At 43.1% G+C, this 17,407-nt stretch overlaps 1 protein-coding gene across 1 annotated transcript in view; it reads left to right on the top strand.

Moving 5' to 3' along the window:
• The window catches only part of LOC308280383 (rho guanine nucleotide exchange factor 7-like), a 40,236-nt gene extending 23,221 nt beyond the window's left edge, over nucleotides 1-17,015 (top strand). Inside the window, exons 12-21 of the mRNA XM_080720645.1 lie at nucleotides 4,726-4,872; nucleotides 5,443-5,529; nucleotides 6,108-6,186; nucleotides 6,321-6,451; nucleotides 7,012-7,245; nucleotides 8,595-8,688; nucleotides 8,999-9,088; nucleotides 10,953-11,049; nucleotides 11,657-11,711; nucleotides 12,991-17,015. Coding sequence (XP_080576771.1) covers nucleotides 4,726-4,872; nucleotides 5,443-5,529; nucleotides 6,108-6,186; nucleotides 6,321-6,451; nucleotides 7,012-7,245; nucleotides 8,595-8,688; nucleotides 8,999-9,088; nucleotides 10,953-11,049; nucleotides 11,657-11,711; nucleotides 12,991-13,113 — 1,137 coding nt within the window. The 3' untranslated portion in view covers nucleotides 13,114-17,015. The remainder of the gene's footprint in view (nucleotides 1-4,725; nucleotides 4,873-5,442; nucleotides 5,530-6,107; nucleotides 6,187-6,320; nucleotides 6,452-7,011; nucleotides 7,246-8,594; nucleotides 8,689-8,998; nucleotides 9,089-10,952; nucleotides 11,050-11,656; nucleotides 11,712-12,990) is intronic.
• Nucleotides 17,016-17,407: the final 392 nt, after the last annotated feature.

Here is a 17,407-nt window from a genome sequence, read left to right as displayed (position 1 = left end):
TTCTCCTGTATACAAAACTCTCTCTCTATCTCTCTATTGGACTTTTGTCCAATATGAAATAACCTGCCACTTATTATCAATGTTATTTTACTATTGCAGAAACATCAGACAGGGTTAGCGTGTTTTGTGTCCATACGTAGTTGGATAATGCCATATACAGTATGTTTGTGTACAAAATCAGAAGAAAGTTTGAATGATATCTTAGATCAGTGGTTCTCGACCTGTGGGTCGGGAGTCGGGACCCCAAGGGGGGGTCTCCAAATTATTTTAGGGGGTCCCTAGATGATTAACTTAATGTGCAACATTGTTTTCTCACTCAACAGTAAACAAACTGACAAAGTTTAAGTGTATATTATATTTTTGGAGACATGTACTGTATATCTTGATTCTTGGGGTTCTCAGAATGTCAGAAAAACATGTCTCCAAAAATTAACATTCCAAAATTATGGAAATACATAGGCTCCTAGGCTACTAGGCTCCTAGGCTACTAGGTTCTAAATGAAAATTTAAGGACTTTTTAATACCTCTAAAATGACAAATTAAACATTGGCCAAATTGTCAAATATAAGAGGCGGAAATTGTGTTGGCGAGGCGTTGTGAGCATGTAGATCTGCTATTTTCACAATAGAACCGAGTTATACAAAATGTAATGTCTCAACTCTTAGTGCTCGTCAGGGTGGTGGGGGGTCCCCAGTTAAAATATGATTATTTTGGGGGTTGAGAACCAGTGTGACGGCCCTGCCCCTCTCTGCAGGCTAGCCAGCCTCAGTGGTGCAGAGTGGGGCAGGCCGTCAGGCCAATTGGGCACACCTGATGGGGGTGTGGTTTGGAGAGTATAAAGGGAGCTCTCCTTCCAACCTCTCTTTAGCTGTCACTACTCCTGGAAGCAGGTTCTCTACTTGTGCACCTCTATACAACATGCACCCAGCACACTCCACACATCCATACACTGCAGACACGACTGATTACTGACTTGTTCACACCTCATACCTTTAGTTTGTTTGATCATTGATTTTATTGACTTTAATTTAGAGTAATAAATATAACTTAAAATGTTGACTTGTGTGTTGGCTCCCTCTTTTTGTTATGAACCACCCTTGTTCATGACAAAATGGGGGCTCGTCCGGGATTTGAACCCGGGACCTCTCGCACCCCAAAGCGAGAATCATACCCCTAGACCAACGAGCCTTGTTCAACGAGTCATGAACAAGGGTGGTTCATAACAAAAAGAGGGAGCCAACACACAAGTCAACATTTTAAGTTATATTTATTACTCTAAATTAAAGTCAATAAAATCAATGATCAAACAAACTAAAGGTATGAGGTGTGAACAAGTCAGTAATCAGTCGTGTCTGCAGTGTATGGATGTGTGGAGTGTGCTGGGTGCATGTTGTATAGAGGTGCACAAGTAGAGAACCTGCTTCCAGGAGTAGTGACAGCTAAAGAGAGGTTGGAAGGAGAGCTCCCTTTATACTCTCCAAACCACACCCCCCATCAGGTGTGCCCAATTGGCCTGACGGCCTGCCCCACTCTGCACCACTGAGGCTGGCTAGCCTGCAGAGAGGGGCAGGGCCGTCACACCAGTGTCTTAGATGGCCCATGCATTGCATCACACATCCTGTGTCTTAGATGGCCCATGCAGTGAGAACCATGTCTTAGGGCCCGTTCACATTGAGCCGATCCCGGGGCCGAGGATCCCCGACCAGATTTCGGGAGGACCCCCCGGGAAAATCGTTTGGTCGGCCCCGGAATCGGTCTTGGGCTTGAACAGTACCCCGACACGATCGGATTATGTTAATTAGCTTTTTTATGACCTCGGGACTCGTCGGGAGCACTCACGATAATATCAAAAAAGCTTGATATTTTCGGGTCATCGGGTAGGAATCCTTTACAATTATTGTCGTCTGAATGAGCTCACGGGATTGCATCAGATTATATGAAGCCAGCTCCTCCCTTTTTTAGGCTGCGCAGAGTGTAGGCTATTCTGTCACAGCCTACACTTTTATTATTATTATTAGCCTACTTACTTTTTACTTTAGCCTACTCTCTCCCTTGTTGTAATCACTTGTTCAAAAACGTTATAGCCTATAGCGTTCTTTCTTCTTTTTTCTTCTTCTGCGCAGTCATTTGGCAACAAGGCCGTGTCTTTTTTTTGCTGCGCAGATTTGGCTAGGGCAGTGCTGTTCTATCCGTGTATTATAAGGGCTCTAAATTGACCTTGTGCAACTTGACAGACAGACACCCTATATATAATATCTTATTCATATAATGTAATACTCAAAGTCAGAGACATTCCATTGCATTCCTTTTTTTTTTTTTACTTTTACGCGCGGGCTGCAGGCACATAATTGCGCCTCTCGTTCTGTCAGTTTGTTCATTGGTCCTCAAAGAGGACCGCCAGTCCTTGGGGAGTTCCAGGGGGTCCCCAGCTAAATGATATTGAGGAACCTAGGCCTGTCCCTATTCTATATGCTTGGATGTTGGTGGGACAGTAAAAAAAAAAAAAAGCGAGAGGTTAAACTTTTTTTTTTTCTGCGACTGCACGCCCACACCGGCGAGGTTTGGACATTCATAATTGCTATTAGCTGATTAAGCTCATGTCTGTTTAATGTCTGGCTGGTTGCCGTTAAAATGCTGGTTGATGTTTTTTAGGAGTGGACACTGGTCAATCAATGATATTGGAGATGCGACACTCTCAGCCGTGTCTTGCTGGATGCGCATCACATCTCGCGTCTCGCTTGCCAAAAACATAACTGAATATATAATTATAATATCTATAAAGTGAGCAGCGGCCAGTGTGCGCACAGTAGCCTACCTAGAAGACTACCAACCTACCTTTGTTTTTATAATGTTTTGTCATGATGGCGCAGTTATCACTTGTGTGCAAAGGACGATGATACACGAAAGAAGAATGTAACACCAACTTCTACCAATTAATCCATTGCTGTGACAGACAGACAGACAGGGTGAGACAGCCAACGTGCTTCCTTGTAGACTACATAATCCACTGGGTCCAGCTTGGTTCAGATCAATCATATCAACATAACAGTAATAACACCAACCAAAGTCAGAATAAAAAGAGTCCACGAATAGGCCTGCACACTCGCTCATAATGTCCTCCTCCTCCTCCGGCTGCCAGCAGCGTCAGTTCTGCAAATGCTAAGGTATGGTAACATGGCTGTTGTCTTGCACGTGTGAGGCATGCATGCGATACACTAGTCATGTTGCCAATACCTACTTTTTAGCAACAAGCACAAGCATGATGAATTCATTTTAAGAAGTACATTTTATTATTTTCTCCTGTAATCAAGGTACGTTATACCATACCCATGTGCGCCTCTGTAGTCTAATTTGCGCAGTGATGGAAAAAGTATACTCCCATTCTTTACTTAAGTAAAAGTATCAATACTGCATTATTAGCTACAAATATGGCACAGACAGAGAGAGAGAGAGAGAGAGACTCTTTGTTATAGACTATAGCGAATATATTTGTTTAATTTCGCTGTTTTAATATTTAATTAGGTAATAAAATGGATTTTGGAGCATAGCGAGTCAGAACACCGCAGCTGCAGGACTTCTGCGCTAATTGGGTCGTTGGCTCGTTGACTTTGCTGGCATGCGGTAGGCCTAATTGATTATTTTGGAGAAAGATTCCCTTTAGTATAAATAATAGTCCTTTTGGTTACCATTTGGTCTCCATCATTAAGCTGGGGATCACCTGGAACACCCTCATTGTCAAAACATTAAACAAATGGCAATTAAACTGACGTGAAGAGAGAGAGAGAAAAACACTCTTGATTTTATCCCTCTTGAGGGGGCGGAATCTTCATCTAGTCACGTCTCTCATGGCACCACCCCCCCGAGATCGTGGGTGGCTAGAATCGCGAGACGTCGGTCTCATTTGTAATGGTCTGAGATATTTCACTTGGCACAGCGGGATATACCGGGCCCGGTCGCAAGACAGAGGATCGCTGTCGTTTGAAATGAACACCGATAAACCCCGGGCACGAGATCTGATCTGACCCAACATCGGCCTCTCATCTGTGAGGCCCTTTAGATGGCCCATGCAGTGAGAACCATGTCTTAGATGGCCCATGCAGTGAGAACCATGTCTTAGATGGCCCATGCAGTGAGAACCATGTCTTAGATGGCCCATGCAGTGAGAACCATGTCTTAGATGGCCCATGCAGTGAGAACCATGTCTTAGATGGCCCATGCAGTGAGAACCATGTCTTAGATGGCCCGTGCAGTGAGAACCAGTGTGTTAGATGGCCCGTGCAGTGAGAACCAGTGTGTTAGATGGCCCGTGCAGAGAACCAGTGTGTTAGATGGCCCGTGCAGAGAACCAGTGTGTTAGATGGCCCGTGCAGTGAACCAGTGTGTTAGATGGCCCGTGCAGAGAACCAGTGTGTTAGATGGCCCGTGCAGTGAACCAGTGTGTTAGATGGCCCGTGCAGTGAACCAGTGTGTTAGATGGCCCGTGCAGTGAACCAGTGTGTTAGATGGCCCGTGCAGTGAACCAGTGTGTTAGATGGCCCGTGCAGTGAACCAGTGTGTTAGATGGCCCGTGCAGAGAACCAGTGTGTTAGATGGCCCGTGCAGTGAACCAGTGTGTTAGATGGCCCGTGCAGTGAACCATGTCTTAGATGGCCCGTGCAGTGAACCAGTGTCTTAGATGGCCTGTGCAGTGCATCTCACATCCTGCATGTGTCGCATTGTCTCCAGTCTCAGTGCCAGGAAGTGAGGAAGAGGAAGGAACTGGAGCTGCAGATCCTCACCGAGCCGATCAGAAACTGGGAGGGCGATGACATCAGAAGCCTGGGTCCTGTTCTCCACATGTCCCATGCCGGTGTTCACACACAGAGCTGTCCGGTAGACCACCTTTTTATGTACACTGTGTGTATATGTATACTCATTTATATTTATACTTAATTATACTTTAAGAGATCCTTTTTTTATGTAGAGGTATTGCTACTTTTACTTAAGTGGCACTATGTAACTATTTTAATGAATAAAATGTAATTCTGTACGTGTACCCCTAGGGGTACTGCAGGGGGTACAGGAGAAAAACTAGAAAATGTATTTTACTGTTGTGGTTAATGATAAAACACTGACAGACTTTGCATTAACCTGCTCATCTGTAAATTGTTAAACCAAATTGCATCAATAACTTGACTAGTACAACTGACCTTGAATAGAAAACAATGTTTATTTGCCATTATGCTGTCTTATTTTGAATATATTGGAACTGCACTTTTCTAAGCAAAATGCTGCAGTGAGGGGAAAGGGGGTACTTTGGCTTCAGATATCAGTATAAGGGGGTACTGCAGCCAAAAAGGTTTCAAAGGTTTCAAAATTGGGGTAGAAGAGAACATTTACAATAATGTAAGTAAAAAATATGAGAAGTTATTTTGAGGTGTTTGTGTCTTCTTTGTGTTCCAGGAGAGGAGTGAGCGATACCTTCTCCTCTTCTCTCACACACTGCTCATGATCTCTGCCAGCTCCAGGATGAGTGGGTTCATCTATCAGGTCAGACGCACGCACGCACTAACACACACTCATAAAACACACACATGCCAAAAAGGTGTGGCATGCTTCTCATTCACATATTTCTGTTACTGCTAATTACAAATCTGGATTAATTATTAGTACTGAACTGATTAAATGGAGACTTTTAATCAGGTTAAAACAAGATTTTAAATAAACCTGATTAAAATTCTAACCCTAACCCGATTTAATTCTAATCGGGTGCAGAGGGGTGGTCTACACTTTTTTCCAACCCAATCAAACACCAGATCAGATTGATCTCACCATATGCAAACGCTTGATCCAAAACCTTCAATCGGGTTTATTTTAATCAGATTGGAAGAAAGGTGTGCACTGTGCATGTTTTGATCAGATAATCAATGTAACCCCACATATACTCGGAATGGCATATTTATTTTCCCTGGGTGGTCTGTTACTTTTCACTGCTTTGCTAAAAATACAGACAGTGTATTTACATTCAGTTGTGTGTTCTAGTCTAACTGAAAACAACAAAACAACGTCTGTCCGTCTTTCTGTGTCCCTGACTCTGTGTGTCCATGCATGCGTTTGTCCCCATGCAGGGGAGACTTCCTCTGTCTGGGATGCTCATCTCCAGACTGGAGGACGGAGAGAACATGAAGAATGCCTTTGAGATATCTGGTACGCTTCTGTTGTTAACAACCAATTTATGTTCCCATCTCAACAGAGGGCATTCAGCTAGAAACTAATAGTGGAGATAACTGGTGATTTGTGTGCTTGTTGTCGTGCAATAATTCTGTGTGTGTGTTCTGCAGGTGGTCAAGGTGAGAGGACACAGGTGGTGTGCAGTACTCAGCAGGACCTCCAGGATTGGCTGGACCTTCTCACCAAACACACACACAATACAGCCACGCACACACCTAAACACCAGTCTGTGTGTAACACAGTGAGTACACTCCGCTTCGCCAACACCCACTTTAAACAATCACTCAGTCCGTCAGTCAGAACTATCATGTAACCATCATCACCATCCGTTGACTTGGATTCGAACCCTCCTGCTGTCGCACCATGCGTCTTAACAGCAGGCGACGGTTGCCCGTATTTTCTGGAAGTGCGTTATTTGTCAATGGGACGTGGCAACTACTGGCGATAGCAGGCGATGTGGTGATAGTAGAAAACGTCGCCCAAAAACATGAAAATATTGTATCTTTTGGACAACATCGCCCAGAGTCGCCAGCTGTTGCCCACTGTTAAAACGTAGGGTCAGGACCACAGTGGAAATAACTAAGCCCCTAGGCCTGGGGCTTTTTGTGTTATCCTTTTAGCATCATTGTAAAATCTTACCAATTTACTATTTACAAACTGTTAATAAAGTATTCAATCAATCAATGTTCGACCCATCCCTCTTTCTCCTTTTACTCCCTTCCCCCTACGCTTCCTTTCCTTTCTCCCATCTATTCGTTCTCTCCCCCTGCGTCGACCTCTCTCATCGTTGCTCCCGCCCAGTTACCCTCCCACCCAGCCGCCACCCTTTCCAGACACTCAGAATCTCGCGGGGTCAGTGTGGGGTCGTTCTACCACACCCTCCCCCACCCCACCTCCTTCAGCGCCACCCCGGGCACCGCCAACCCCATGTGGAGCCAACCGCTGGAGCCCCCCAGCACCCCTAAGCCCTGGAGCCTGAGCTGCCTGAGGCCCGCGCCTCCGCTCCGGCCCTCTGCTGCCCTCTGCTTCAAGGAGGTACGCCATGGCACGCGTGAACGACAAAGGATGAATGTGTGAATCAGGGGCGTCACAATTAAGGGAAAAGTGGGACTGAGTTACTAGGGCCCAAGGTGGAGGGGCCTTAATTACTTTACTATTAATTACTTTAGCTATTGAAAAATAGCAGATGTGTGAGCTTGTAGATCTGCTATTTTTGAAAAGTTGTGAAAGTCGTGCAAATCTTTGAATATATGTATTTTTTAAGTGAACATTTGTAACTCAAATCCATATTTTTGCAAACCGGGTGTACTAGTGACTATGTCACGGGCCATTCGCCCCTAGACCTTTTGGTCCGTAACATTGTTGGCTAAATGAGTTATCTTTAAGAGTTTGATATTATTGGTGACGATAAGCATTATGAAAAATCAAACAAAAAAAACAAACAGATGGCACCATACCGAAAGCTACGGTACAGGAGGAGAAGAAGATGGCATCAGCGAAACAGATGTTTTAGTTTACGGATGGCTGTAAGTCTCAAGAGTTTTTCTCCCCGGCAATTAACCACATAAACCAGGGGTCTTCAACAGGGGTTCCCCAGAGTTACTACAGGGGGTCCTCCAAATCTTTGAGTGATAGAAACATTTTTTCCTCCTTTTTTATATTAACCACTAACCCTAGTGTCCATTTTGGGAGAACTTTAGCCAAAAGCTCACAACGCCTCGCGCTGCGAGCTTGTAGATCGGCTATTTTTTGGCAAGAGCTTTGGTGTAGAGAGGAAAAAGAGCAGACTAAGTACAGAGTGAAAGGTCAAGTTTATTAAGTATTGACAGTTCAAGTGGTTAAATATCTGGAAACACACATTAACATGAATCCAAAATACACATGAAATACAATGAAAGTATATGGAATATATGAACAGGTTGTGGGGGTCCCTACTTTATCTCTCTCTCAAATAAGGGGTCCTTGGCTTGAAAACGTTGAAGACCCCTGACATAAACCCTATACATTATTGACTGGAGTCCCCCCAGTGTGCATTGCGACGCATGCTGAGCTTATGTAGATCTGTTTATTTTTTGCAGATTATTTGCCCCAGAATAGGGACGCTAGGCTTCAAGTAGATAGTCTCTGATTGTCCTAAATTTGCATAAAGTGAGCACGAATAAATATTCCCTGCCTGCTCCCCAAGCTTTGCTCTATACAAGACCATAAGCTTTTGCTCAGCCATTGGCCATACGGCAGAGATACTTTCCATCCCTATGGCCATTTCAATTGCACAATAATTCACAGTTGCACAATAGGCTTTACAGTACATTTCCTCGCACAAACAAGAGAGCATACACTGAACATTTTCTTTCAACTGTTGAGTCCCGTCTACTTGTGTATAGGACATGAGTAAGAGTCCAAAGAACATGAAGAAGCTGCTTCCAAAGAGAAAACCAGAGAGGAAACCCTCAGAGGAGGACTTCACTGTGAGGAAGAGTATGTACCACTCTCTCTCTCTCTCTCACACACACACACACACACACACACACACACACACACACACACACACACACACACACACACACACACACACACACACACACACACACAATCTACAATTTTGTCATTTATTCAGAGTGACTTGCAAAATGCAAGGTCAAAGTATGTGGGTACCAATGCAATGTGGTTTGAGTACATAGAGTGCTAAGAAAAAAGTGCGACACCGAGGGGTGTGTTCATGAATCGACTTGTAGTGAGTCCGAGTGCGAGTGTGAATACTTTTCCCACCTCCCATGGTTCTCTCCAGGTACAGCTGCCCTGGAGGAGGATGCTCAGATTCTCAAGGTGATCGAGGCCTACTGCACCAGCGCCAAGACGCGGCAGACCCTCAACTCCAGTGAGTGCACGCACGCACGCCACGCACGCACGCACGCACGCACGCACGCACGCACGCACACACACTTACACTCTCTTTTGGCTCTAACATGGTGCTAGTGTATTGCTAACCATTGTCGTTTTTTCTCTTCTTCCTGCACTAACAGTGTTTTCTGTCTTCTTCTCTTCTCTGTAATGGTGTCTTTATAACCCCTTTGTTTCCTCCCCTGCATCCATCCATTCCTTCATTCATTGGGTTCCTTATTTTGCTTTTTTACATTTTTGAAACCCTCATTCTCATTGCCTCCACCTCTCTCTTTTAATTTCGTTGACCTCTCCATTTTTGTTTTGGTCTCCCCTGTCATAATCATAATCATCATCATCCTGCCACGCCTAACTACCACACAACTCTTCCCCCCCCTCCCCCCCACGCCCTGCTCCAATCCAAATTGGTTTGACCCACACAACCCTCCGTTTGTTTGTAAACCCTTGCAAACTGCTGTTCCTCCCCGACCAACCCCCGCACATTATGGTTTTGTCCTGCAACCCCCACCCCCGCCCCATTCCAAATGGTTTTGCTCCGCCCCCCGTTATATTTCCTCGTTGCTCTTTGGGGTCACAGCCTGGCTGGGGACGGACCTCATGCACAACCACGTGCTGGCCGCCGACGCGCACCTCGCTGTCCCCGCGGACACCGCCGCCGGTTGCCCCGGCAACCCGCCCACGTGTTCCGACCAATCCGAAGACTCGGATTATGACAGTATCTGGAACGCCCATAGTTCCAGGACCGCCTCTGTTTCGCGTAAGGCATCACAGTCCCGACCCTCAAGTCAGAATCCAAGCCCCCTCCCCCCGACCAGTAGTGTAACTATGTGTTTTGTCATGTGTTGCTGTAGTAACGGGTCCGTGGTGTGAAAAGATCGTCTGTTTTTGCCTGTGACCTGCTGTGTGTTCAGACATCTTTGTGTACATGATAGTGATACACAAAGATGTTCCCCTGTAAGTACAGTGTGTATTTGTGAAAGTGCATGGATATCTCATACCCCATAACGCACACGTGTGTGAGTACGCACGCGCAAAGCCAAACGTGTGTTCACACGTGGCATAGTGAGTTCTGCAATCGACAATCACACACACACACACACAATCGTGTGTGTGTGTGTGTGTGTGTGTGTGTGTGTGTGTGTGTGTGTGTGTGTGTGTGTGTGTGTGTGTGTGTGTGTGTGTGTGTGTGTGTGTGTGTGTGTGTGTGTGTGTGTGTGTGTGTGTGTGTGAAAATACTTGCTCACAACACATGCTCACAACGCTGTGAGCATGTAGATCTGCTATTTTCACAATATTTATCTGTGGAACCGAGTCACATTAAATGTAATACCTACAATTCTAAGTGCTTGTCAGGGTTCAGTTCAAATATGTTTATTTTGGGGGGTCATGGCCAAAAAAGGTTTGAGAACCCCTGGTATAGAGCATTAACAAATTCATCCACCACGGGCATTGACAACTCATTCTTATGACTTCCTATCTAGCCAAGCTTTATAAACTATATATTTTTTAAAGAAAAAAAAATGCGAATATTCGACTTCGGTGAACAACGTCGAATAGTGACTTTGATATTCGAATATTTGGTGAATGCCCTAGTGTGCATATAGAGTGTTGACCACTTAAACCCTATATACTTCATTGATCGATGTCCCCCAGGGATCTATAATATATATATATATATATATATATATATATATATATATATAATATATATATATTATATATAAAATATCGGAATACCCGCCGATAGTGTGACACGCCCAGAACAGGCACTCTAGGGTTCAGGTAGCTAATGTGACGTACCTTGCATAACGTGTTGACCTCTGGGTTTCTTCGTGCACCAGGTTCGAGCAGGAAGGACGTTCACATGCTGTTTCCTGAAGAGGAGAAGATCATCGTGGAGGAGATCAAGAGCAACGGACAGACTGTGATGGAGGAGAGGTGTGTGGGTGGGTTGGTGGGGTGGCCGGGTGGGGAATGTATGTAAAACTAAAACTTGGCACAAAATACATTTCTGCACTGTCACCTGTTATGTTATACGGATTCATTTCTTAATTCCTGTATTATTTGTGGTATGAAAGCACAATGGGTGGCCCTTATTAGTGTGTGGAGATTCAAACTAGGGCTGTCACAATTATTACATAATCGCAATTATTTTAGGTAATTGCAGTTATTTTGCATAATCGTCATAATCGCTTCCATGTTGAAAAATGTTCATATATTTTCAAACATTTTCAAAAACAGTGGAAATGGCAGATCTACAAGCTCACAATGCGTTGTGAGCTTGTAGATCGGCTATTTCCACTATCAATGCTATCAAGTATAAAGTTGTCAAATATGTCAGTAAATTCTTTGTATATGTATATATTATGTGTCATATCTGCAATGTACAACTTCAAAGCCTACACGCCAAACAGAAATGTAATTGTCAACGACAGATACATAATTAAGTTAATCGCAATTATTTGAGTGACAATTAATCGTCATGTAAAATGTCATAATTGTGACAGCCCTAATTCAAGCCTGAGTTGTTTGTTTTCCCACGTAGGAGCCTAGTGGACACGGTGTACAGTCTGAAAGACGAGCTTCTGGAGCTCAAACAGGTGAGCGTGGCTGTATTATGATCCTCTCTGTTTAAGACCGGGAACGCATCTCTGTCACATAACCACTTTAACCATTATTTTCTCTTTGGCTAATCAAAAATGGGAGATATACAAGCTCATAGCACAGTGTAATTTGTTTATCCCATACCCATAGCCTGATTTAGTCACAAAGACAACTAGAAAAATACAACCGTAGAAGCCTTGTTTGATATGTTGATCTCCACAATGAGGTCGCTCACATTGACACTTCACTTTGTGCTGATTTGACAGCTATTCCCATGTAAGGTAGGTGATAAATATAGTCTATCCGAGCTGGATATAAATGTTAGCAGCCTAGTGTGTCTAGGCTATATTAAATACTATGAATAATATTGTTATTGTGTAACAAATATCGCTATATTCAATATTATTGAAAATCAGCCCAAGCTTATTTCAGAGCTGGAGATCCTTACAAAATAGCAGATATACAAGCTCATAGCGCTGCACAGAGGTCCGCGATATCAGCTTGTAGATCTCCGCAGTCAAATACATATCATTTTAGGGGTCCTTGACATTAAAAGCTTTGAGCACCACTGATATAGAAACATAGGTTTTTCAGAAAACCATTAGGATTTAGAAGACATTTTTAGGTATTTGTAGGTCTTAACCCATTTAGGCCTGAACACATTATGACGCAATATTTTATGCTTTAAATATAAAAAAATAGCAGATATACAAGCTCACAGCGCGGCACCGAGTGCAGCGCTGCGAGCTTATAGATCTGCTATTTTTGAAAAATCGTGAAAATCTGAATTTTGACCCGATTCTATAAGTGTCTTTTGAATCCTTCTAAGATTTTTGGAAAAAACCTATGTTTCTATGTCAGCAATCTGGCCAGCCATTGTCAAAGAAAAGGTCCTTTTCACTTAACTGGAGCTCAGTTAGTCTGTTCTTGAGAGACTACTATGTCAGTGATGCTCAAACATTTTCATGTGAAGGACCCCCAAAATGATATTTATTTGGCCACGGACCACCATTTCAAAATATTTAGTTCCAGGGACCACCCAGAAGCAAAATTTGAGTTACAAACGTTCGCTTTGAAAATACATATATTCAAAGATTTGCACACATTTTCACGACTTTTTCAAAAATAGCAGATCTACAAGATCGCAGCGCGGCACTCGGTGCCGCGCTGTGAGCTTGTATATCTGCTATTTTTTTATATTTAAAGCATAAAATATTGCGTAATAATGTGTTCAGGCCTAAATGGGTTAATGGGTTGTTTAATCCCTGCTCCCAGGACAACAAGAGGATGAGGAGGACGTTGGAGGAAGAGCAGAGGGCGAGGAAGGAGCTGGAGAGGATGATCCGGAGAGTTCTGAAGAGCATGAATGACCCCGCCTGGGATGAGACCAACCTCTGAGAGAGAGAGAGAGAGTCAAGAGAAATGGAGGCATGAACAGAAAGAGTGAGGAAGTATGTTGTGTGGGCAGGGGTCATCAATATGTCCGTACACGGACAAATGTGTCCGTGGCAAAGACTTGGTCTTGTCCGTGGCAAATTCTAGATTTTCTTTTTTTACACACCATTATAATTCTCTTATTTCCATCATAAGACCCAATTACTGAATGTCAATCTCCAGGTTTTCTTCCGAATATTTATGACACTTATTTACTGTGACAGTATGACACATTAGAAGTCCACTAGTACTAGTGGTTCTCTAAATATTTTATTTGCAAGGACCCCTATAACACTGAGAGTGTAAAAATGGAACCAAATACATACATTTGGTTCCATTTGTACCCTCTCAGTGTTACAGACATGTTATGGTCATTCAGGGCTCTTTATGTGTTTCTAGTAATAGTATTGTCTTTTCATTTTGTATGACTGGGGCAAAAAAAAAATATGTTGACAAAAATGGCCATCACAAGCCAGCAAGGCGATGACCCCTGTGTGTGAGAGTGAAGATCATTACACACCGGTGAATTAGCGAAGCGACACGAATAAGCGACCAGAAATGACTTTATTCATTGACGGTGGTGCGAATTGTTTGGGGCTGGCATCAAACAACCCATCACATCACAGCAGAGAGGACACCACCAGAAGGGTTTCCCAGCAGCAGCCAGGCAGTCGCAGTACTGTAATTGTAGGTGTTTTTACTTAGTTGAGTTTGTCCAATTTCCAGTACTTTTACTTCTACTCCACTACATCTCGGATCCAAATATTGTATTTTTACTCTAACTATTTATTTTAAAACTGTAGTTACTACTAAATTATAATATAAAACATACATAAGCCATACTTTTACTTAAATAAGAAATTTGAGTATTTTTTCCCTCCAATGGCGGCAGCAGGATAGACGAGATGAGACACGGCTAAAAGGAGAAACACTGTTCCCTCTCAATGCAAAGGGATAGTCACTGGACCATTTTCTCTCTCTTTAAATTGGGTAGAGTCCGCTTGCTTTGATATTGAGAGATAGAGGAGTTCGCCTGCGAATGTCCACAAAATTCGACACGAGTGCGAATAAATAACAGACGATTTTTCACTCTGTGAAAATTCGGTGCCGGTGTGGAAGGTTGCATTGACTTTGAGGTTTAAAAAAAAAGGAAATTATTCGCTTCGCAAATTCGCCCCCTGTGTGTAAAGACCTTTAGAGGGTGAGAGAGAGCGACGTGCGGAACTTTCTGAAAACAAAGACGAGACCAAATCTGACCCTTTTAACGACCACACACCCTTTGAACTGACACTGGCCTCTAACCTTCTGAACCTGCGAACTAACTTCTGGGACCAAAATGGAAACACCAGCCAGCAACTGAAGCCATCGCCAACTGACCACAAAGCTGTGAAACCATACGCACCGCTAGCCGTGATCACATAACTTTCGCTCTTTGATGATGATGATGTCACTTCCCGCTGAGGTGGGGATACTGGAAAGATATGCCATATTGACAACATCCTGTTTAAGCAGCAGGTGGCACTAAACACTCCAGAATGAATGGGAGTCTCGAGACTTACGTAAAATCTAATTCAATAGCATTTATAAACAGCTGGTACAAAGTCTTCTATCCATTTGATTTATTGAAGTGTTTTGTTTGGTTACCAACAAGTTATTTTTCCCTGGGTGAGCATCTGATTTCTTTACTTCTGCTTATAGCCTGTGTGTGTGTGTGTGTGTGTGTGTGTGTGTGTGTGTGTGTGTGTGTGTGTGTGTGTGTGTGTGTGTGTGTGTGTGTGTGTGTGTGTGTGTGTGTGTGTGTGTGTGTGTGTGTGTGTGTGTGTGTGTGTGTGTGTGTGTGTGTGTGTGTTTTAATTCATGAATTATTTACTTAATCCATTAACTGCCTAATCAATCAGTATCCCATAGCCTCAATGCTAGTCAAAATGTTGCGGAGCTTTCACAACCACAGAGTGTGCTTTAAATAGTTGCTTGTTGATATTTGAAATCTACAGTGAAGACTCTTTCCAGCATCATTTAGCTCCAATCATTGCTGTGCATTCTGCTCTGTCTGCAGTCTGTGGTAAAACAGGCAACTGATCTTCCCATGTAGCTCCTTTTTTATCATCTTGTCGATATTCACAGCCACAACTGCTGCTGTCGATTTCATTTAAGGGACTGTCATTAGCTTGCCACCCTTGATCATGTTGACGACTAGCTTGATTCATGGGCCATCACTCTTGCAATAAATCAAAAGTCTGTGGCCAGACAGACCTCTTCAGTTGGAGGTCGAAGAGGGTGATGTGGAGGTGAGGATATCAGTCACTGCAATCCTCGGGAGCATTCCGATTTCAAGGATGACCATTCCGTCAGCCAGGACGGAGAAATGGCCTTATCTTGGTAAAGTCACATTACCTACCATCAAGTGGGACTTCTCATAGGAACCAGTATCCAGAAAGCATTAGAGCCAAGTAACAAACGGCAGAGACAATGCTGTCCGAAAGGTGCTTGATAGTGCACCTTTGATGTTTTAAACATGCTGCTCACTGCTCAGTTTGAGACAAAATCCTTTAACATTTAACTTTGATCCTTGGCTTGCTTACATGTCCGAAAGAGCAAAAATGTCTCTGTTGTGGCAATAATTCAGAATGGCCTTTTAATTCAGAAAACCTTTCTCATAACCATGTGAGAGAGTCCTCATGATGTCCCCTAGTGCTTTACCTGTGCAAAACTAGTTAGCAAATCTAACAGTTTCTAATAAACCAGTTGCAGCAACCTTTTAATTTAAACATCCAAATATCGTAGATTATAACCTGGTATTATCTATTAGAAAAGCTGTTGTACTCTTGTTTGCAGGTCCATGATGTTCATAATGTTTCTAAATGTACTGTGTCTGAGGGCAAGCAGCGGGGGGACACTGGTTGTCAACATCCCTCCCTATTCAGCTGCCTCTGTCTTGAGGTTTATTTCCTTTTCAGAGATTTTGCTTTAAAGATCAAAAGTGAACACAGTGGCACTTGTCACGTTCACCTGCAAAGAAAAACTGGACAGGATGAAAAGTCAATCAGAAGCCTCTTGTCAGCCGCCCTTTTTTTTATATATATATATTTGTTTTGGGGCTTTTATGCCTTTATTGATAGGACAGTAGACTGACAGGAAATGGGGGGAGAGATGGGGAGTGACATGCTGCAAAGGTCATCCGGATCGGGAATCGAACCGGCCACGCCGCCAGGCATCCATGCCTATGTGGCAATGCCTAAGTGGTCTGCGTCTGGACCAGTAGGCCCTGTCGGCCGCTTTTTTTTAATATGTTGATCAAAGACATTGCATGAAAGCAAATGGAAAATGGAAGCCGGAATCAAGAACCCTGTGGCAAATATGTATTCTTGCTCATGTTGATGCACATTCCCCAATTATAATGTTAAAAGACCAAAGTCCACACAATCACTGTAAATCCATTTTTTCCCCCTATGATTTTGAACATTTTAACATTAAGGTTTGAACTGTGTTTTTATATTTATATTTATAATTATGTTTGCACACTTATAATTGCATAGATTTGTAATATGTTTGATTTTCTACAAGTTGTGATTTAATGTTGTTTGTACAGTATAAAAGCAAAACACTGGTATTTCAAATGATCGTCAGCAGAACACATGCCTTGGAAGAGAAAAAATATAGCTCTTATTTGCTGACCTGTCTGATGCATTGTTATGCTTCATTTTCGTTTTCTCTTAAATGCACTAAGCGATGGAAGCAAAGACAAAACACGTAATGTACTGTGTCGGGCATTTCAGCTGTTGGCCTGTTTACTTCATTATTTAAATGAACTTGACTGATGAAACATCCTGTGTGATGTAAGATAAAGATTATGATGATGATTACACCTCCCCTGTAACCTCTATTTATTTCACCTGTCTCTTACTCTGTGTGGGTGTAAAATAAATGCTCATCACGTTGCATCTGAATGAGTTTTGTCTTTGGACACATCAAGTAACCACATGACCTATGAATAGTGTAGCGTATACTGGGCAAGTCATACACAATAAGCCAACAATCTCAGAAAATAGAAGCTCAACGTGTCGCGATGCATTGTGAGCTAGTAGATCGTATTTTTTCGGCCTCTGTGAGGAGAACGTGAAATTCTGACGGGTTTGACGGAATCTCTCTGTCTCTCTGTCCAAATCCCTCTCTCCACTCTCAACTTCTATTGTCTCCCTCTGTAATCCAGAGAAGAAGGAATAATGTGTGAAGATGGGAGAGGAAGGAAGAGGTGCAA

The sequence above is a fragment of the Nannobrachium achirus genome, assembly GCF_963921795.1.
Source record: "Nannobrachium achirus genome assembly, chromosome: 24".
Classification (NCBI taxonomy): Eukaryota; Metazoa; Chordata; class Actinopteri; order Myctophiformes; family Myctophidae; genus Nannobrachium; species Nannobrachium achirus.
This window is presented reverse-complemented; position numbering and strand designations above follow the sequence as displayed.